The sequence below is a fragment of the Brassica oleracea genome, chromosome C3, assembly GCF_000695525.1.
Source record: "Brassica oleracea var. oleracea cultivar TO1000 chromosome C3, BOL, whole genome shotgun sequence".
Taxonomy (NCBI): domain Eukaryota; kingdom Viridiplantae; phylum Streptophyta; class Magnoliopsida; order Brassicales; family Brassicaceae; genus Brassica; species Brassica oleracea.
This window is the reverse complement of record NC_027750.1, coordinates 64,882,355-64,903,958: the sequence shown is the minus strand read 5'-3', so window position 1 is coordinate 64,903,958 and position 21,604 is coordinate 64,882,355. Positions and strand designations below refer to the sequence as shown.

The following is a 21,604-nucleotide window of genomic DNA, read 5'->3' as shown; positions in this document are numbered from 1 at the left end:
ACCGTATAAAATAAATAAAATGATTGTTTTGATTTATTTACCAAAAAATATCGTAAATAAACAAGATGTATTGTTTTAATTTATGTATTTATTCTAATATAATTATATACATAATACGTAAATAAATACAAATAAATAATAATAATAAAAATTTATTTTTATACAACATTCATTGCGCGGATCTGGTTGGTAAGTAAAATTAGAATCTATGCAAAGACAAAAATCTGAAGTGACTCTTGGAACAAAGCTTGTGATTTAACATAAAAACTAATATCTCACCCACCGGTCGCGTATTTTGTCTGCATTCAAAGTCAAATCAGTGTATAGATATATACATCAATTTAAAATAATCTTATATCATTTCTCACAATATGGAAAACTAGGTGCAATAACTCAAAAATTGTATTTCATTAGAGAAAGAAAATATATTAAAATTCATCAGCTAACCATTTTATATTTTGACATTCTCTGAATCAACTATAATTATAATATATACAATACTTTTTGATTTTTCCCTTTCTTATTTTTACTTCTACATTAATATTTGGTACAGCCTATTTAAGATATTGATTTAAATTAGAAATCATTTGAAAATATTAATTTGTCTCTATATCACATTCTAGATTTTTTACACAAAAAATATCAAAACAATTATAAAATTTTCACCATAATATATAATAGAATATCATTCTGTTTTAATTTATAAAAAAAATAAAATACTAATACGCTTATTTTGGATAACTAATAAAATCTGAATGTCTTGCATTTATTTATAAGTTTGAAACTTATTTTCAGAATTAAAATATGACTTTTAAGGTAAGTTTTAAGAATTTTTAATTTAAATTTATCTATAGCATGATTTTAGAAACTAGTAAAAATAATGTTCTATGTTATTTAACATTGACTCTGTATTATTTTTTATGAACTAGGTTGCTATAAATATTAACTATTTATACTATTGTTCTAATTTATTTGGAGTTTATGTTGTATAGATGACAAATAGAAGATTAAAGTTCTCAAAACATTTAGCCATACACCAAGCAATTTGTTGGTAAAAAAGGGTAAACAGCTCTTTAATACTACATTATACCTTATCGTTATGTAACAATTCAATAACTTTTGTTACAAATTTGAATCTAATAGCTACTTGAATATTACTATAAAGTTCATATTGCATGTATTAAATGTCATATTACCCTCTTGCATTTTTAAAAGTCATAGTTTTATTTTTCTTTGTTACTCTTTAAATAATAGAATAAGATTGATCAATTATAAATTACATTTTGGTTATTCAGTAATTGACTCTCACTATATATACGCTAGAAAGTAACAAGTGTATTTGAACACCTATCACGTCTTGTTTTTAGAAACCAAACTAGATTCTTGCTTGTGAACGCGGGTAATATTTTTTTATTTTAAACTATTTGAATTTTTAATTTCCTTATGTATAATCAAATAAATTATTATTTTCATTATTTTATTAAAATTATTAAAATTTTGTTATAAATAATATATTAAACATATCATTTTATTTTGATTATATTGTAAGTTTTGATTTTCTATTTTTTATTTGTAACTATATACTGAAATACATTTTAAAATGTTAAATAAATTAATTTTTGAACATATGAAGAGTAGACTAATACACATTAGAAAATTTATTATAGCGCATATTATGTTCTAACTTCTGACAAATTTTAAATTTGAAATCATAATTTAAAAATAATTTGAAATCATAATTTAAAAATAATATTGAATATTTAAAATTTAAAAACAGTATTATAAAATTTATGTAATGCAATTTTAATGTACCTTTTTTTTTTAATAAAACTTGTCACTGAGACGATTTTGTAGATTTTTATTTAAAATTTGCAAACTATATATATATATATATATATATATTACAATTGCATAGTGGATAATCTATCTTGTGGTATTGTTTTGTTAAGATTTGAATTCTGAAAGACAAATTGAAATGTCTAATAAGGAAAAGAACACATGTAAACGTGTAAACACTTAGAAATGTTAAAACTATATATTTTTATTAAATTATATAAATTTTTAGTATTGATTAAATAGTTGGACCAGATGTATTAAAATCTATTGAATTATATAACTCAACGTCTAAGAAAAGTTTGACATATAAAATATATTGAGTTAAATGTTTTTTTGGACCATATATTAAAAAAGGAGTAAAAATGGAATTATAACAAATGAACACATTTGCAAAGCTTTATTGGCTCACTTCTCAAAACAATAGATCACGTGGAACATATCAAATCACGGTAGAGATAAGTATTTTATTTGGTTAGAATTGGTTAGGGATAATAATTTTGATCCGTGAATTATGGTTACGTTTGTTAGAATCATTTTGAAGTATAGTTTTGATAAATAATCAAACTGAAGAGTAAAATTTAAGAATATACTTTTTAAAACTGGAGTTATATTGTATAAACAAATAATACAGAATGTTATAATTATTTTTCTAATGAATGCATGAAATCGATTTTATTTAAAACCCTAATACTAAAAAACATTCGATTTTATAAACCCTAATTCGAAATCAAATTGATTGATTGAACGAATTAAAATCGAAACTCTAATCTAATGCTTTTAATCGAAATTGATTGTTTGAATGATTGTATGTTTGGATATAGTATGCTAGCCTTGATTAATTAAAACCGTATTGAATTTGATCACATAGAAATCGATTGCTAGGATTGATAATCTCATTCTTGAATTTGGTTGTTTGAATTGATAAAATTGATTGAATGATTTTCAAATTAAAGTCGTATTGATTGTTTGATCGAAACCCTAATGTCTTGAAATTAAAATCGAATACTATTTTGTTTGATTGATTAAAACTGAATTGTTGAATTGAAACAGAAATCGCTTGCTAGGTTAAATGATTTATGCATTCTCGTCTTGATAATGATCCGGCTAGTATTGATAGTTTTCATACATTCTCGAATGAACCCTATTTGTTGCATTGCTCGACTGTTTGATTGCAATTACACATTGAACTCTTAGAAAACCGTTTGCTAAGATTGAAAACGAATAACCATTGTATTGATTGCATTAAAACCTTTTGCTAAGATTGTAGCCGTGCGGCTTGTTAGCATATCATGCATGCATAATAGTATGAACTAAATGCATCATATTCGTTTGGTCGTGTGACCAATTTGTATTATATATCTGATTGTCTTGTATGCATTATAAGAACATTATAAATCCTAAGAATGAAATATATGATTTCAGATGTCAAAAATCAACAACTTAGATTTTGCTGCCCTAAATCTCTCGCGTTTCTGTTTCGTGAGATTAGAAACTGGTCTGTCTCTAGTCGCGTGTGACTGAGAGTAATTCGGATTAAACAGATCTAAGAAGATTGTTTAACATATTTCTAATATACAAGAAAGCGTTCTTGGTATCTCGTGTTTTGTTCCTGTTATTTGTACTCTCTGAACTTTCAATACCTTCCCTGCACTTTCAATGAATCTTACATATATTTATGGACCAGCTTCTTCTTCATTATTCAATATTCTTATTTGTGTTTAATAATTTAACATTTAATGACTCTATCTTTATTGTAGCGGCCGATAAAACGTATCCACAATTTCCTTTTTTTTAAACGACTAGTAGTAGTAGCAGCATGTTGCAGATGGTGATGATCTGAGGTGACGACTAAAATGAAACGGGATTTGTTTATATGGCAAAGCTATTATAAAGACATGTTCACATTTTAGGCCAAGCTTTAGATTATTTTATGTCTGTAATTATCCATGTAATGAACCATTGGTTAATTAATTAAACTATTTACCGTTTTTATTATAAATATAATCTGTGGAATTTTGCAGAGGGAAAGATGAATGGTCTACGTCTTTGGGCCACGCGGGCCTTTCGGATCCAGCTGTTCCCATGAATTATTCATTTGATTTACTCGGATTATGCTGTTTTAAAAACGAAGCAATTATGTTTATGACTACGACAAATTATATAAGTTGGCGTATTTAAAGACGGAGATTACAATGCGAGACCATTTTACAATGACCAAGACAAAAAATAAACAGAAATACTCACATGTACGTTTCACAAGACTATTTCCAAGTACTTCAAAAATAATTCAGAGACGGTAAATATATTAAAACCCACTAGTAAATAAGAAATTAATAGTGTTCAAAAAATTTTTTTAATCAAATGGACGGTATTACAATTTTTAATTGTTGTCTCCTGTTTCATGGCAGCCACCCCACTGTTTATGTATACATAAACATGTCATAATGCAATATTAAAGGTTTAATTAAACCGTAACCATTTTTTCACTTACATGTTCGTGTTATAGTCGCGAATCCAAATTTGGTACTCTTCCCGGTTCACATTAGGTATGTTTCACATTAAGATATAAAAGAATTTTAATATGAATGTTTTGTATACAAATGTCAGAACGACATATTTGTTGTAAAATGAAAAGAGTTTGTTTTAATATCTAATTGAGAAACATTACAACATTTTTTAGTCACGTGTCACCATCAGAATGAAATTCAGAATTCTTATAAAAATAGATCGGTCTATCTTAACTTATATTATATTTTTATTAAACTAACAATTAAATTGATAAATAGTGTACAAAATAATATTCTCGCACTTTTCTTAAATAAAAGCTAGGGAATTGCCTAATATGATTAACGTATATATGAGAATTAATGATTATGAATAATAAATATTTGATAATAATTTTGTATCTTAGCTCTTTTTTTTTGTTTAGTTTTATATTATTAAAAGATATTAAACAACCACATTAACCATATAATAATTAGAAACAATTTTTTATATGTTATATTTTGAATTTTTAAAACGACTGTAAATTACTAAAAACATTAAATGTCTCACACTAAAATTTTGTGATCAATGATTTAACTATTTTGGTAATAACAAGATACAAACGATCATAAATCGTATGAATATGAAGTATCATTTACTAGATATTTATATTATACATTAATATAGTTTAAAATTAAACAATACTCCATCTGTTTCATAATAAGTGTCATTCTAGCATTTTTTTCTTGTTACACAAAAAGTGTCACTTTACAATTCAAATGCAAATTATATTTACTTTCAGCTGAAAATTAATTGTAAATTGTATTGATTTTATAAATTATTTTATTTATCTCAAATACTATTGGCCAGAGAGGTGTATTTAATAACAATTTACATATATTTCAGCCACTTTCTTAATCTGTGTGAAAAATGTCAAAGTGACACTTATTCAGAAACAGAGGGAGTATAACATAGAAAAATAATTAAATATGATAATTTCTAAATTTTTATTGAAAAGTTATTGAAACCTTAATATTTTAATTTTGAAATTTTCATTCAAAAAATCACGCATTAGAAATTTTGTGTTTATCATATAAGTATGGATTCTCAATAATAAATATTTATATTGAAATATACTCTATATATATATGTCCATATCATTGAAATTTAGTTATATACCATATAAAATAAATAAAATGATTGTTTTGATTTATCTACCAAAAAATTATCGTAAATAAACAAGATATATTGTTTTGATTTATGTGTTTACTCTAATTTAATTATATACATAATACGTAAATGAATACAAATAAATAATAATAGATAAAATTATTTTTATATATAACATTCATCCTACTCAGTTGCGTGTGTTCTAAGCTAGTCTAATATGAAAGCACAAATTAGATTTGCAGAAAATTTACCGAGACAAAAATATTTAGGGGAACAATTAACCAAAATAATTATCTTCTTTGGTTTTGTGTTGCTAAAAAAATATATGTGATATTTTCTTTTGATTAACTATTTTCAGTTAAATATGTAATTTAATAATTTCTTAATCCCGTCTTATGAACTTAATAATTTTATATTTTCAATATGCACTTATGAACTCGGCTTAATCTCTAATGAAAGTATGGTTTGTTCAAAAAAAATGTAATTTAATAATTTAAAATTTGCTCTTTCAAAGGAAATTCTCACATATGATTATAGTAACAATTTCTTTAAAACGAGATTTTGGTTGTAATTTGAAAAATTACTTATTAGTTTGTTGAATAGTAAAAAAACCAAGTTTGATGAAACTCAATATAATATACTACTATAAGTTGGGCAGTTATTAATTACTATTCTTTCTGTTTCATATTAAGTGTCACTTTAGATCATTTTTTTTGTTTCACAAAGAGTGTCATTCTACAATACCAATGCAATTTATACAACCTTTCAGCTAAAAATTAACTGTAAAATGCATTAATTTTATAAATAAATTGATTTATCTAAAATATTATTGGTTAGATATGTGATATTAATGAAAACATAAATGCATTTTAATGAGTTCTTTAATATGTGTGAAAAGTGTTTAATAAGTTACATTCTTTGTGAAACGATGGGAAACGATGGGAGTACTATAAGTTGGGCAGTTATTAATTACTACTTAAACCACGGGTCTCCTCCTCGGACACACCCATGATCACCAATAATCATTATTTTCTCCCTCTTTCCCTCTTAACTAATTGTCTGCTAATCAAAAAGATCATCATCAAATATTATAAACCTAAAATCTAACCATTCAGTGATCAAAGGATCTCAACAAAGAGAGAGAGAGAGAGAGAGAGAGGAGCATGGAGACGGAGGAGGAGAAGGGGAGTAGTATAAGCATGGTGGAGGCAAAGTTGCCCCCAGGATTCAGATTTCACCCAAAGGACGACGAGCTTGTCTGCGATTACTTGATGGCACGATCGCTTGGTCACAATACTAAACAACCTCCTCCACTCCTCTTGATCCAAGTCGATCTCAACAAGTGCGAGCCTTGGGACATCCCCAGTACGTCTCTTAATTACTACAATCTTATCTTTCTAACTTTAAGATCACGTGCTTAACTTCCATCACATACTTGATACATACATGTAGCTAAAAGTTTCTTTAGTTTTTTTTTATGGATATTAGTGAATTCACCGTCATGATTATATTTTAGATACCTTGTTCGTTCGTGTTAGTGTTTGTGATTTTGGTCTAGAAACATAATTAAGAACCAAGATCAAATGATTTTTCTTCTATTTTCTTATGAAATATTATCCCTTAAATCAAAAGATCGAGGTTAGTTAATCCATATCCACTAAAAAAATCCGTAGTGATGTCTAATAACCATCCAATGATGTCACTTAATAAGATTATTATAATTCTAGATATTTTACAATATAGTCTATGCATATAATTACATATTACTAATCCTTATTCAAACATATCATTACCATTATTGGCATGTATGTATCTCTTATAGATTAGGAAAACTACTCATATAAACAAACAAACACATAATTCTTACAAACAAACACATAATTCTTACAAACAAACCCATAGTTCTTACAAATAACTGCAAAAGAGAAAATTAGGGACATGTATTTACAAGAGAAGTTGACACTCTTGGCGTTATCGTCAAACAAAAATACTTGAAAAAAGTTTGGATAGGAATATCATAAGATAAGATAATAACGACGAATAAGTCAATATCTAGGTTTTGTTGGTTTGTAACCTTTGAGTGTGATTTTTTTTTTTTGGCTAAGTGGACATATTTAAAAAGTTTTGGAAAATTTCAAAAAATATTCGTTCTGTTTGATCATAATTAGATTCTTCTTCTTCTCCTTCGCGTACGCCTTTAATGGGTCCTTGATTATTTTTCAAATCAAGATATTGACCCTTCAACTACGTAATTATCAAATGAGTCGGCACTCATTTTATAAATATACTTTTTTCTTTATTCAAACAAAGCTCCCATTTATATAATAACAAACTTGAAATTCATTCATACAACTCATCCACACGTGTTGGGTTCCAATTTGAGACTTTTGCTTCAAGAATCACATGTTGACGGATGTGTTTATATATATATATTTCTTTTGTAAATACTACATCAGTAAATAACAAAAAAAACGTGATTAACCCGGGTTCTTAGGAATGAGTTCTTAGCCGAGGTTAAGAAACTATTTCTTAACTTCCGCTAAAAACTCCACTCTATAACCCCCGAATTAATCATAGTCTAATACATGGTTTTTTAACGTTAGATAATTATGCATAACCTGCTACATGTTTTACTCAAATAAATATACATGATCAATACTTTTAACTACGGATCTTATACATACAGTTATTGTTATAGTTTTCTTAATATAAAAAAACATCTAAAATAATCATAGAAAATAAGAAAAACAAAATTTTATGTTTTAAACTATAATAATATTCTAATAATAATAATAATATTTTATTTTTATTTTTAGTATTAAATTTATTTATATCTAAAATATAACAGCATGAACCTATATAATATTGTATTCTCATTTTATAAAAATAAATATAGGGTCTCATTGAAATATTTTACTTAATCAAACCTGTATATACTTCTTTTCAAAAAATCAACATTAAAAGCATTTTATTAAAAAAGTATCTCCCAATAAAAAATAAGATAAAGAATAAAACAAAGTTCTTAAATAAATATTTGAAAAGCACATGAAGATTTTATGAAACAAGTAAATTGGTTAAATTGTCCTTTAGTATTGGTTCATTTTTACAAAATTAAATAATAAATTGTCCTTTAGTATTGATTCATTTTTACAAAATTAAATAATAAATTGCACTACATACTAATAATTTTCTTGTTTGAATAAAAATGTTCTAATCATTGTTTTTTGTTGTCACTGATTTACTGAGTTTTGTACTTATGTTTTAACAAGCTAAAAACAAGAAAACAGAATATAAAGTTAAAAAAATGTTTTGGTTGTATGTTTCAAAATTCAAATGATCAGAAGCGGCATGCGTGGGTGGCAAGGATTGGTATTTCTACAGCCAGAGAGATAGGAAATACGCGACTGGCCTGAGAACAAACAGAGCAACGGCCACCGGATACTGGAAAGCCACAGGGAAAGACAGAGCCATTCTAAGAAAGGGAAAGCTTGTTGGGATGAGGAAGACATTGGTGTTTTATCAAGGTCGAGCTCCCCGTGGTCGTAAAACTGATTGGGTCATGCACGAGTTTCGTCTCCAGGGTTCCTTTGATCCTCCTAATCTGAACTCTCCAGAGGTACAGGAGGAAGACTGGGTCCTGTGTAGAGTGTTCCACAAGAAAACAGAAGGACTTTTAAGTAGAGACAACATGGGAAGCTGTTTTGACGAGACAGTCTCCGCTTCTCTTCCTCCACTGATGGATTCTTACATCAACTTTGACCAAGAACCCTCTTCTTACCTCGGTGATGATCAGCACTTCATCACCAGTGAGCAAGTGCCCTGCTTCTCCAATTTGTCACAGAACCAAACCCTAACCAACCCAGTCTCTGAATTCAAGACTCCTTGCAAGAACAACCCTATCCCCTTGTTCACTAGTGGTTCAGCCCCCGCCACCCTCCCAGGGCTAGACTCGTTCTGTTCTTCAGATCAGATGGTTCTCAGAGCTCTGCTGAGCCAGCTCACTAAGATCGATGGAAGCATCGGGGCTAAAGAATCACAAAGTTATGGGGAAGGTACCTCCGAGAGCCTCTTGACCGACATTGGCATTCCAAGCACTGCTTGGAATTGATGACATTATTAGTCATTATTGCTATATTCATATTCATGATTGGAACTATTCCTCAAGGGTGCGTGTCTGATTGTACAAACATTTCCCTCACTCTTGTTACAACTCATGTAAAATACCACTTAAGACATTATTATACATAAGAATTTCATCAGATAGTTCATTTCTTTCGGTGTAACTATTAAACAAAAATACTATATATGAGACATCAATACCAGTGAACATGATGGAATAATTGATTGTACAGCCAAGGGCCAAGGGTACTGCTCCCAGCAGAACTTGTGAACAAAATCAATGTTTACTAATAGCTGATTAATAATTAAAAAAGACATGTGGGCTGATACCATTGTGTGTTGTTAAAGCTTTACTAGTTGTCATGATCTTATATTTGGTCTACTAATTTTTGTAACTTTAAATCTTATGCAGAATTAAGAAAACAAAGCAGAAAATGAATGAAAACTTGTATCTTAATTAATGTATTTTCTTTATCTTATTAGTATGTATTAGTCTGTCTTGTACTATGCATCAGTTGTAATAGATTTACGGTAGTAACTTGTGAGATTTGGTTTCCTTGTATATATATATATATATCTATCTATATACATAAAGTAGAGTTTTCTCTCACCTCCTGCTGCCACATCAGCATGGAAGAAGAGGCTTTTACAGACACGTGGCATACTCATCACCTCCCGTCGTTGTTAATCTCTCTTTCTGATCCTATTTCTTGCCTTTCCAAATACCCTAATAAGTTTGTTTCCGTAGACGATCCTCCTCCCAAAATTTATTTGATAACAGTTTCTCGTCATCTCCTCTCTATTTTAAAGGCAAACTTGGAACTCTTTTTCTTATGATCTCTGATATTTGTTACGATAATAATGATTAGTGGATTTGTGAAGCGGCCCGAAGGCAAAGGATCAGAGTTCAGCTATAAAGTTGTCTCTGGCAAATAAGAATCAGGCGGTTGCTGCTGTGGCGGAAGATTCAACGGAGGATTCCGACATCATCTGAAGGTTGTTCAGAAGTGGCAAAAGTGTATTACTTGATGCAGATATTACGATTGATAAAATCGGCCTCAACCTCCGCAGCTGCATCAGACGCGAGTTCAACCACCCAAGGATGAAACTCCATCGCCCCAATTGAGTCCAGAAGAGACTGGAGAAGAGCAAGGACCCAGCTTTCCCACGGTGAAGCTGAAGGAAACAGTGTAAGGGGAAGAGGCGGTGAAAGGGTTGGGACTTCAGAGAATAAAAACGGAAGATGAAGCTGAACAAGAGGCTTTGAGTATATTCCTTGGAGATTCTGCAGACGGAGAGAAATTTGCAAAAGACCCAAGATTTTAAATGAGTTAGCAGAAGGATATGAGGGTATCTGAAAAAGGCTTTCAGCTTTGCCTTCTACTGCTCAGTGCTCATGATGCCTCCGTACTAATCTCATGGTAAAGTTTATTTCTTTTGGTTCTCTCATGATTGTCTTATAGACTTTATGCAAGTATTATTAGCAATAGTAAATAAAAAGGAAGCAATATCACTTATACTAATTCATGATATGTATCTGGTGGTACTTGAAGTGTATGCTTGCATGATTCTCAGATTTATAACAACCTCTGAGGTTTTCAGTCTTCCGTTGTTAACTTGGTCTTTCAGAAAAAAAGAAGTCTTCCAGTAAAAAAAAAGACGCAGAAAGTTCTTTTTTGCTGTTTAGCTTTGCATGGATATGGATGTTCTTGGGTTTCTAACTTTTCTCTGTCTTCTTTGTTTTATAGATTGAGTGTGAGCCAAGCATATTTGATGCCTGAATTTGGAGCGAACACTTTAGCTAATAAACAGTGATGAGTATCTAGATCTTATATTCTTATCACAACTATTGTCACCAAGAGAATTGGTAATTTTTAAATAAATTTGCTACTAAACGGTGATATTAAGATTATGTCAGGATCGAAATTAGGATACTATTTTCTCTAATCTTCCACTAACTTGACAATTTTTGCATTTCAGCTAGAGTTACAAATTGTCGTGTGCATGCTCGAGGAGTGGCCGTTAAGTCAAGTGAGTGGTTTTTGTTATTGATTGCTCTAAACCAGCTGATGATACGAACATGGATTTCTCCACGCTTGAGAAGTTTCTTCAGGAACAAATCAAAGTCGGCGCCAAGCCGGAACTCTTAGTGACACCGTTTCCATTATGCGAGAGAGACAAAGGCAAGATCACCGTTATCGTCATCACCGCTCCCAACCTCTCCAAATGGTACATCACGATTTTCATTTTGAGGAACTTCCAAGTATCTGACCAGATATATTTGAGAAAGTACAATCTCCGTGATTGGCTTTGCGTGATTGCGTTGAACAACGACAAGGACCGGTAAGACCTAAGATACTTAAGCATGTACAAGCTAAGATATACTTAAACATGTACAAGCTAAGAAATTTCAACCTATATAATGAGTTTTCTTTCTTAGTTTTCTTCCAGTGCCAAGGAATAAATGCTTGGCGTTCTTCCTCTGTTTACTTAAAAGAATAGGTCGGATCTGTTTAAGAAGTTGCAGAAGAAAAAAGCATTTTCCATGATGTATAAAGAGAGAAGAGCAGCAACTACTAGCTTAATCTCCATGTATTGTCAAACGGACTGTAAAAAAGACGTTTGCTTGGTTCCGTAAGCAGATGTTAGTCTCAGGTTCCGCCCTGCAGGGATTGATATAGTAACCGGTTGGGGTAGACATTTTAGAGTTACTGCTACAGCAATTGTGAGACAAACCGTTGAAGAGCTGCTCTACATCTTTGGCTCAGCGTTTTTCATGGAGATTGAAAACTCAGATTGTTTAGTTGTATGTGGTGAGTCTCTGATTGCTTTAGTCTAACGTTGATAGGATGCATTTGCTGTGAGTTTTGTTTGTTTCTCATTTTTTACTTTTTACAAAGTATTACCTACTACCCAGTGTTGTACCTGAAGCTCTTTATTAGTCTTCACAAGCCATTTTAGATCACTTCTCTCGAATGCCCACCACTTGAGAAACGTCAAGTGATCCTCATGTTCATGTTATTAACAGGTGTGCCGGAAGCTGTTTATTAGTCTCAATTGTATTTTTAATGACCTTAAGGTGGATATTTTGTAGCTATGAAAACGTTCATGTTCTTTTGGTTTGGTTACGGATTCGTCTAAAACCGATACCAATTGAGCAGATTCGCTTTTGTAACCACGACAGCTACCTGGTTTTGTTCTAATCCTCTACGTGTAACTCTTGTTTACGATTCTAACTGCTATATTTACACAACTTTACTTTTAAAATTGTCAGACATCCAAGGTGAGCTCAGTGCAACCATATTTCCCTACGTCCTGCCAGTACGTATAAATATTATGCAAAATGTTGTTAAAGACAATCTTCTTATTTTAATAAAATTTCGATATGGTGCTTACTTAATTTTAGAAGACCAACCATTTTCCTTCGTATAAGGGTGCTTACGTATAAATATTCTGCAAAATGTTTTTTTTTTCTTTTTTGAAAAAATATTCTGCAAAATGTTGTTAAAGACATTCTTCTCATTTTAGTAAGGTTTCGATAAGGGTGCTTATTTAATTTTATGCTTAATCAACGTTTTCAAGAAAATGCGTTTTCAAGAAAATGTTCTGTATAACTTTCGAACCATGACAATCAGCGGATTTGTTGTCATATATATTACTAAAACTTCATACTCAATATGTATTTGTTCTTCAGTTTTTATAACTGAACAAACTTGCATTTGTTTTTTCAATCAATCATTCGGGCAAAACTTTAGACATCATCACAGTTGAAGTTCAGAAAATAATAAATTTTGCCTACTAAAAGTAAATAGTATTTTTTCAAAATCTTCAATATTTATATATTCCCCTTGGTTTAAAATACTGTCTTAATACAGTTCAAGATTAAAAGTATACAATATAAAATAACTATAGTTTCTTCATAGTCAACTGACATCTTAGAGAACAAAATCTTTTACTTAACATCTAATTATTTTTGCCAAATGTTTATCTAAAATAGTCCGGCGGTCAATAATACATAATTGGTAATTTAAAATGATTAGCATAAATAGCATGTTATTAATTTATAATTTTAATGAGACCATATATCTACATATACTTTTTTAGAAAATGTATTATCTTATCGATTGGTGTTATAGTTTAATTTGGGATCGTAAAAATTATTAATTTATAGTATTTGTTAATTTTTTGAATATTAATTTATAGAGTTTCTACTATATATGAAACCACTACGCAGATTTAAGTTTGCTCAACAAATATACATCCAAAAAATTAACAACAACAAACAACACAAATATAAAACCACAATTTAGCATTTCATTTTAAAGTTTATAAATTTTGATTGCCTATTTAATTAAAATATACTTAATGAGAAAATATTCATTCATTATATAAGTAGAGGTTGGTTGATTTAAAATAATTTGGTTGATTTAAAATATTAATTGATTTTATTTAGAGACATGAGAGGATAAATGTTTATACTAATAAAATATAATACTTTCTTCACAATGCACCACTTCAACACCTGAATAAAGAGAGAGCACCAAGCAACACATTCTAAAATATTACAAAAATTTCTATATTTTCCGTTTTGTTAATATTTGATTAAATATTTAAATAATATATTTAGTATATTTTAAATCTTACCAAATTTAAAATAGAGATAATTTTTAATATAACGAATGTTTACTAATATAACACAAAATACAGAAAATTAAAAATTATTTATGCTATTCTTCTTTGACCTAGGCAACTTCAAAACAAAGTAATACACTACGGTCGCTAACCACTATCAAATGGATCAAAAAATTATCATTCTCTTTAAATATATTTTCATCTTCATATATTTGAAAATATTTTATTTACTAATACCATAAAATTAATTTTATTTTTTACAAAATAAAACACACGAACCCGGCGCGTAGCGCCGGAAAACCACTAGTATTTGAATATATTAAGCTGATTCAGAAATTTAGGAAGAAATGTGGGGTGCTGCATTGAGTGTTGTTAACGTATAGCTTAAGTGGTCATCAAGATCAGTCTCTGGCTTTATAGATGGGCAAACCCTAAATGCTCCAGCAACTTAACTCCTGGTTCAATGGGAGTTTCCACTAATTGGAGAAACTATTCATGAGTTCTTTAAACCTCACAGTTTCGACGAGATCCCTTCATCTGTCAAGAAACGAATGTCAAAGTTGGTTTTTATAGGTTTCAATATTCTGCCTCATATCTCTTCTTTCTTCTCTCTGGTTTGTGCTTCAGGCACGGTTTGTTGAACCATAACTCAATATATTGAAGTGGTCAAACATCTATCTTACTCACTTCTCTGTGTTTGGTTGGGGTTTATATCTTTATTGTATTGCAGTTGATACTAGAACAAATGATCATCAAACCTGAGGAATAAAAAAACAAACTTGTTGTAACTGTAGATAATCTCAAAACAAGATAGAGTTGTGTTTTATTGAAATATAAACTAGATAGCTCAATGGCTTTATTGAAGTACAAAGAACAAGAAAAGAGAAAAGGGAAAGACTTTAGATTTGTCACCAAGATAAATAAAGTTTGGATTGATTCATATGAATGATAAAGAGAGGGAACATTTATTTTTTTTTTTTTTCTTCAGTAATTACCTATAATTTACGTAAGTGCCCCTAAACAAATAATGTTTTATTATAGATGCCCCATACTATATAATGTGCTGGATACGCCCCTGGGTATACATCATAGTATTGGGCATGTTGGTATTGTCTTGGGCTTGGTCTTGATATGATGTCTTGTGTTAATACTCCCCGCAAACTTGGCAGCGAGTGAACACAAATCTGACAAGTTTGAATCCACATGAATTTGGCTTTGGAGGAGGCATCAGTCGAAGCATAACATGACGATGTATCATACAGTAGACTTCTGAACCAGATGAGAGCTTTTGATGTATACTTGGAGATCTATCATGACTCCCTCAGAGGTATCTTTGACTTGGAGAGTTTAGTAGTAACCTGTAGAGATTTCAGTTTTGATTTAGTTAAAGTCTCCTTTTGATCCTTGTTTCTGGAAGGCTCTCTACGTTGGTCTTATGGTAATATCTCTGGTCCATATAAGGATTCGTCTACTTATTTGCACTCGGCATCCATTTTTTTCAACTAAAAGGCACGCCGAAATGTGACGAAGATGAAAAAAGAAAACGTTTGAAGAGAGGAGAGATGAAGTATCATCTATTGAATTAAAGATATGGAGACTTCATGGAGATAATGATAGATGAGGTGAAGAAAGAAGGTGATATGGTGAATGTGGAAAGATCTGTGGAGCTTATATTTAGCTTTACTCATTGCATCTTGTGAGACTACATCCACTATGACCGCAATAACGGTGAAATATATAACTTAATGAATTACTCTGTTTTCATACTTTTGAATGAGATGCTAAAGAAGCTAACTATCTTAAACAGAGAGAAAGAGCATAAAACCATTACTCCAAAACAGGAACAACGATCATTACTCTGTTTTCATACTTTCATTTTCAGGAATTAAATGTTCATCAGAGCGAGCATGCTGGTTACCCTCAGACTCTTCCTCACTGCTCCATTTTCTCACGAACTTGGGAACCATGTTTCTTACATCGCGTGCCTCAAAAATTTTATTCATATCATTTAACTCTTTCAAACCGGACTGCACTCACTTTTCTGGCGTTCCCTGCTATTATCTGTCCACACAAAAAAAAAGGATAAGAATATGGTGCAAAGGGAAGTGCTATTGCATACCTCTAGTTTTCACCAGTCTTTGGGATATACCCAAAGATGAAAACAACATTCCAACTAGTAAAGAAAAAAAAAAGCAATACGTTGTTCCAATGAGTATGATAGTCAAGAATCTGGTAAAATCACTGCAGCAGCATTTACAGGCTCCTTTTCAGCTAACTCACGCACCTTAAGTGAAGACAAAACACATCCACATTTCAGAACAAATCCATCAACTTATCATCATTGGCATTACTTAAATCAACGATATGGTTTATCCATTACCTTCCACGGCCAGCAGAGCCGGACCTGTAAAATTGGGGGCCCTATTTAAAAAAAAATATAAATTTGATATGTATATATTGTAATTTATTTTTTATCTTATAAAATTTGTCTATTAAAATTTTCAAATTAGAAACAATTAAATCCGTTGAGATTATGATGAGTGCGCAACAAAATATATGTTAAAATCAATTACAATTTTGAATTCTACCTAAAAACCAAGAATTTTTTCAGTTTTTTTAACTTTTTTAGTGAAATGTCACCTGAGTACGTTTGGTCCAGGAGGAAAAGAGAGAAGAAAATATTTTTAGAATTTGTTTGAAAAATATGAAAATTACATTTTAAATTAAAATTATCCTAAAATATGATAAGTTTTGATGTAAACGAAAACTCAAATTATGTCAAAAATAATGATATTCAATGATAATAACAATTTTAATTGATTATTTTTTAAAAAATACATTTACAAAAATATTGTTTGAAAGAAAATTCATTTATCTTTCAAATATAAAATGAAAATATTATAATTAAATAATAAAAAATATAAATAAAAACTATAAATTTAGCAAATGGCAACTGGGTTATATTATGCTAAAATTTTTTTTCTAACAATTTATCAAATGACAAATGAGTTATGAGCAAATAATACCATATAATTTTTAAAAACATAGTCATTCTTAAATATTTTTTGAATAAATAATTATTTTTAAATTTAATCAACTGAAAATAATATCCGTACAATTGTGTGAGTCAAATTCTAGTTTTATTGATGCATGTTATATATTAGTGCTGCATGTTTTAGGTAACATTTTAATGATGTACGTTTTTAAAAATCTCCATTATTAAAATTATGCACGTAAGGATAACTCATGAGTTTTTTGGTTGATTAAATGACATTATGTCCAAATTTATTAATTAAGAATATTTCATTAAGGTAACTGAAAAAGACAAACAATAAAATAGGAAATTTAAATTCATTTAAGCATATTTCATTAATGTAACTGAAAAGACAAGTAATAAATTAGGCAGCTTTATTCGTTTTAGGATATTTCATAAATGCAACTGAAAAAAACAAACATAAAAAAGAGAGTTTAATTAATGAAATAAAAATATTTTCAAATGGGTACTTCTCTTTTAGTAACATAGATACATGTACATATATATATAAAAAATTTAGAAGTGGGGCCCATAGAATGGGGGCCCATCCCAATGTTTCGTAACACTATGTACAGGTCCGGTCCGGCTCTGACGGCCAGAGAGTGGTAATGGAGGTCTCAGCCATGGAGAAGAGCAGCTCAGATTAAACCTTGTTCTCTAATAACCTTAAGAACCTGTGAAGTGCCATATGCATAGGAGAAAGTGCAAAGGCAAAGCGGAGAAAGGTTTTAGCTTTCGACTCCGTGAGGCAAAGCGGAGAAAGGTTTTAGCTTTCGACTCCGTGAGGCAAAGCGGAGAAAGGTTTTAGCTTTCGACTCCGTGATGCATAGGCGAACCGGTTCAATTTCTTGGTTAACTGTTTAATTGGTACCTTAACCCAGTACAAAAATGTAGTTTGTTTGCAAATCAGAGTAATTTTTTTGTACTTTGATTTATATTTAATTTATTTACACGTGGATTAGATAACACGCCGCGAAGACAATAATTACACCTTTTGTTTTGTTTGTGTTTTAGATGACATAATCAGACCACTCGGTTAAGTAGGATGTCTGGTCCATGCTCAAACCGGGTATCTTATCAAGCATTTTCGGATTCTCTTTCCCACCGATCAATCTCGCCGGGTTTCCCACCGCCGTCGTGTGCGGCGGCACGTCTTTAAGCACCACCGACCCCGATCCAACCTTAGCTCCCTCACCGATTGTTATGTTCCCCAAAACACAAGTCCCTGCTCCGATCAAGACTCCGTCGCCAATCTTCGGATGCCGATCGCCGGACTGCTTCCCTGTTCCTCCGAGCGTCACGCCGTGGAGAATCGAAACGTTGTCTCCAACCACCGCAGTCTCTCCGATCACCACGGCCGTCGCGTGGTCTAACAAAACCCCTTTCCCGATCTTAGCTCCGGGATGGATATCGACGGCGAAAGCTTCGGATACTCTGTTTTGGATGAGCAAAGCGAGGATCTTTCTGTCTTGGGCCCAGAGCTTGTGAGCGATGCGATGAGCTTGACAAGCGAGAAAGCCTTTGAAGCTTAGGAAGCAGTGGACGTAGCTTACGCAAGCTGGGTCTCTTTCCTTTGCTGCTAACAGGTCTTGTTTCGCCGATTCGATGATCTCTGGGCTTTCTTCCAAGACGCTGATGAAGAGTTCGAAGAGGGTGTTGCTTGGTAAGGCTAAAGTGCTGAGCTTTACCGAGAGAATGTTCGCCAAAGCGGATTCTAAGGATCCGTGCGATGCAATGGAAGAGTGATAGTAGCTTGACAAAACCGGTTCTTGCTCGACGTCGGATTTAGCTTCGTCAAGCATCTTAGCCCAGACATCACCATCGACTCGATTGTCTTGAAACAGAGAGCTTGTGATTGTGATGGGTGATCGTGAAATTCGACCGCCGGGTGGGAAGAGATTTATGTAATGGAAGCGAGAATTATCGTCTTGAGAAAGAAGGGCTTTTCCGGTGCTTCTGGAAGTGTCGATGCAGGGTGCCATTGTTGTATAATCTAATTGCAAGAAAGGAAGAGAGAGAGAGAGAGAGGGAATGGTTGTGTTGTGTGGAGAAGAAGATAAACAGAGACCTTTATATAGAGGAGAACATGTTCACCACACTTCCCTTTCTTTCTTTTTTTTTGTATGGGTAAATTTGTAAGAGAATATACATGAAAAGTAATAACGTGACGGTCATTATAGTATCATCACCATAATCAAAAATCTACACTATATTCCCCTTCCACATGTTACACGTTTTCCAAATATACACAAATCTTTATATACTCTTTGACAAATCTTACATAGTACATGCATACTCTATATTTAGTTCTACTGATAAAACTAAAATAGTCTCATAGCCAATTTTAAACAACAGAGGACAATATCATAAAAGAAGTTGCAAACTATATCACTCCATGTTCTAAAAATCAATTTCTGCGGAGCGTTGGCGCCCACTTAAACAACAAATCAGTTATAGATAAAACGATTTTCTCAGCGATTCAAATTGGGTTACAATTTTTAAATTGGTTAAAAACAGTTTAACTCGGTTTAAATCGTTATAATTGATCCAAATCTCTTAAATCAAACAATAATGTTAATGAAAATTCACAAACAATAATATTTTTTCTTTGTATATAGTTTTAATAATTCAACAAAATAATTATATAATTAAACTTAAAAATAAAATATATAATATAATTGAAAAATATAAAAATTAATAAATTAATAATTTATTAACAATTAGTCTCCGCCTAACTTTCAGAAAATTCGTCTAGTCGTTCATCCTTTACAACAAACGAAGAATTACCATCTAACGATTTTTTGGACATTGATATCACTATGCCTCGAATATAGCGGATCTAGTGAATTATAATCTTTTATCTAGTGATTTTGTATTATAGTAAAAAAGTCGTTAACTAAGACGGCAAGTAACACAAAAGACACATTTTGTAAATTTTATTGGTTCGCTGTAATATTAACCTGTTTAACTTTATCTAGGACGTCTCTAATCTTATTTTATTTTTTTCCAAAATAGAGTAAAATAGAATATGGAGTAAACTATACTCCGAAATTTATTCCATAAATGGAGTAATATATTTTTTTGTTCATAACTTTATTATGGAGTACGAGATAAAAGTAGGATTTGAACATTTTTACTTTATATTCTATTTACTCCATTTCGGAAAGAAAAAAAATAAAGTTTTACATTCGAAATTTTCTAAGCAGGTTAATGCTTTTTAATCAATATCATCGAGCTCCTAAATTGTTCTTTATTTTATTTCTATAAGTAGTTCAAAGCAACAATAAAAATAACTAACACTAGTAGTTGTATATACTATTCAATTTTGATTTTATCTAATTATTGAGAAAACAAATTAATGATTTGGACCAGTTTTGTAAAGCTAAGAAAAAGAACATGATGTTATGAAAGACAGCTAAAGAAAGCCAGCAGCCAGCCGTTTATGTTGAAAAATATAAAAGATGTGGGGTCCGTTGCATTATTTGTACAGTGAATTTCTTTCTATATATACGAACACTTACGTTCGTTGTATTACGCATCTCTAAACCTCAAATTTCTCTTCTCTCTCTGATAAAATCTTTCTATCAGTGTTAAAGTTTTTACGGATATAAAATTTCGCCCTTATCTAAATTCCTGCGAAACAATAAAATACCAATTCTTTTTATAACACGTTATCAGCACGATCACTCTGCGATTCGGTAAAATTTATTTGTATCATTTATACCCTGTTATAACGGTTGGTATACCGCCTCTACTATTATTTATATCATGTTATAATGGCCGGAATACCGCCTATATTATTTACTAGTAATTTAATTTATTTATTGGTCGGCCGAGCCGCCTTATATTCTGTTTATTATTTATTGGTCGGCCGAGCCGCCTTATATTCTGTTTATTATTTATTGGTCGGCCGAGCCGCCTTATATTCTGTTTATTATTTATTGGTCGGCCGAGCCGCCTTATATTCTGTTTATTATTTATTGGTCGGCCGAGCCGCCTTATATTCTGTTTATTATTTATTGGTCGGCCGAGCCGCCTTATATTCTGTTTATTATTTATTGGTCGGCCGAGCCGCCTTATATTCTGTTTATTATTTATTGGTCGGCCGAGCCGCCTTATATTCTGTTTATTATTTATTGGTCGGCCGAGCCGCCTTATATTCTGTTTATTATTTATTGGTCGGCCGAGCCGCCTTATATTCTGTTTATTATTTATTGGTCGGCCGAGCCGCCTTATATTCTGTTTATTATTTATTGGTCGGCCGAGCCGCCTTATATTCTGTTTATTATTTATTGGTCGGCCGAGCCGCCTTATATTCTGTTTATTATT

General features: G+C 31.0%; 2 protein-coding genes and 2 long non-coding RNA genes across 5 annotated transcripts; 2 read left to right on the top strand and 2 right to left on the bottom strand.

Moving 5' to 3' along the window:
- Positions 1–6,460: 6,460 nt before the first annotated feature.
- LOC106331268 (NAC domain-containing protein 21/22) lies at positions 6,461–9,762 on the top strand. The gene is made up of 2 exons (XM_013769589.1): positions 6,461–6,855; positions 8,832–9,762. Exons 1-2 carry the CDS (start codon positions 6,654–6,656, stop codon positions 9,596–9,598), a joined length of 969 nt encoding a protein of 322 aa, XP_013625043.1. The 5' UTR covers positions 6,461–6,653; the 3' UTR covers positions 9,599–9,762.
- A 555-nt stretch (positions 9,763–10,317) lies between these two features.
- LOC106329070 lies at positions 10,318–12,564 on the top strand. Of its 2 annotated transcripts, XR_001267730.1 has the most exons (4): positions 10,319–11,030; positions 11,358–11,476; positions 11,590–11,952; positions 12,050–12,564. It is a non-coding gene; the product is annotated as an uncharacterized LOC106329070 (long non-coding RNA). The 2 variants fall into 2 exon arrangements; XR_001267729.1 differs by having other exon boundaries at positions 10,318–11,030; positions 11,590–12,564.
- Positions 12,565–15,897: 3,333 nt separating this feature from the next.
- On the bottom strand, positions 15,898–16,584 carry LOC106332706. Its single transcript, XR_001268156.1, has 2 exons — positions 16,441–16,584; positions 15,898–16,302 (listed from the first exon to the last, which is right to left on the bottom strand). It is a non-coding gene; the product is annotated as an uncharacterized LOC106332706 (long non-coding RNA).
- A 1,585-nt stretch (positions 16,585–18,169) lies between these two features.
- LOC106328405 (serine acetyltransferase 1, chloroplastic-like) lies at positions 18,170–19,335 on the bottom strand. Its single transcript, XM_013766840.1, has one exon. It carries the CDS (start codon positions 19,255–19,257, stop codon positions 18,286–18,288), a length of 972 nt encoding a protein of 323 aa, XP_013622294.1. The 5' UTR covers positions 19,258–19,335; the 3' UTR covers positions 18,170–18,285.
- Positions 19,336–21,604: the final 2,269 nt, after the last annotated feature.

Coding starts and splice junctions, on each gene's coding strand:
- LOC106331268 (XM_013769589.1), top strand. CDS start 6,654: ATGGAGACGGAGGAGGAGAAGGGGAGTAGTATAAGCATGGTGGAGGCA. Junction 6,856..8,831: donor CGAGCCTTGGGACATCCCCA/GTACGTCTCTTA, acceptor TCAAATGATCAG/AAGCGGCATGCGTGGGTGGC.
- LOC106328405 (XM_013766840.1), bottom strand. CDS start 19,257: ATGGCACCCTGCATCGACACTTCCAGAAGCACCGGAAAAGCCCTTCTT.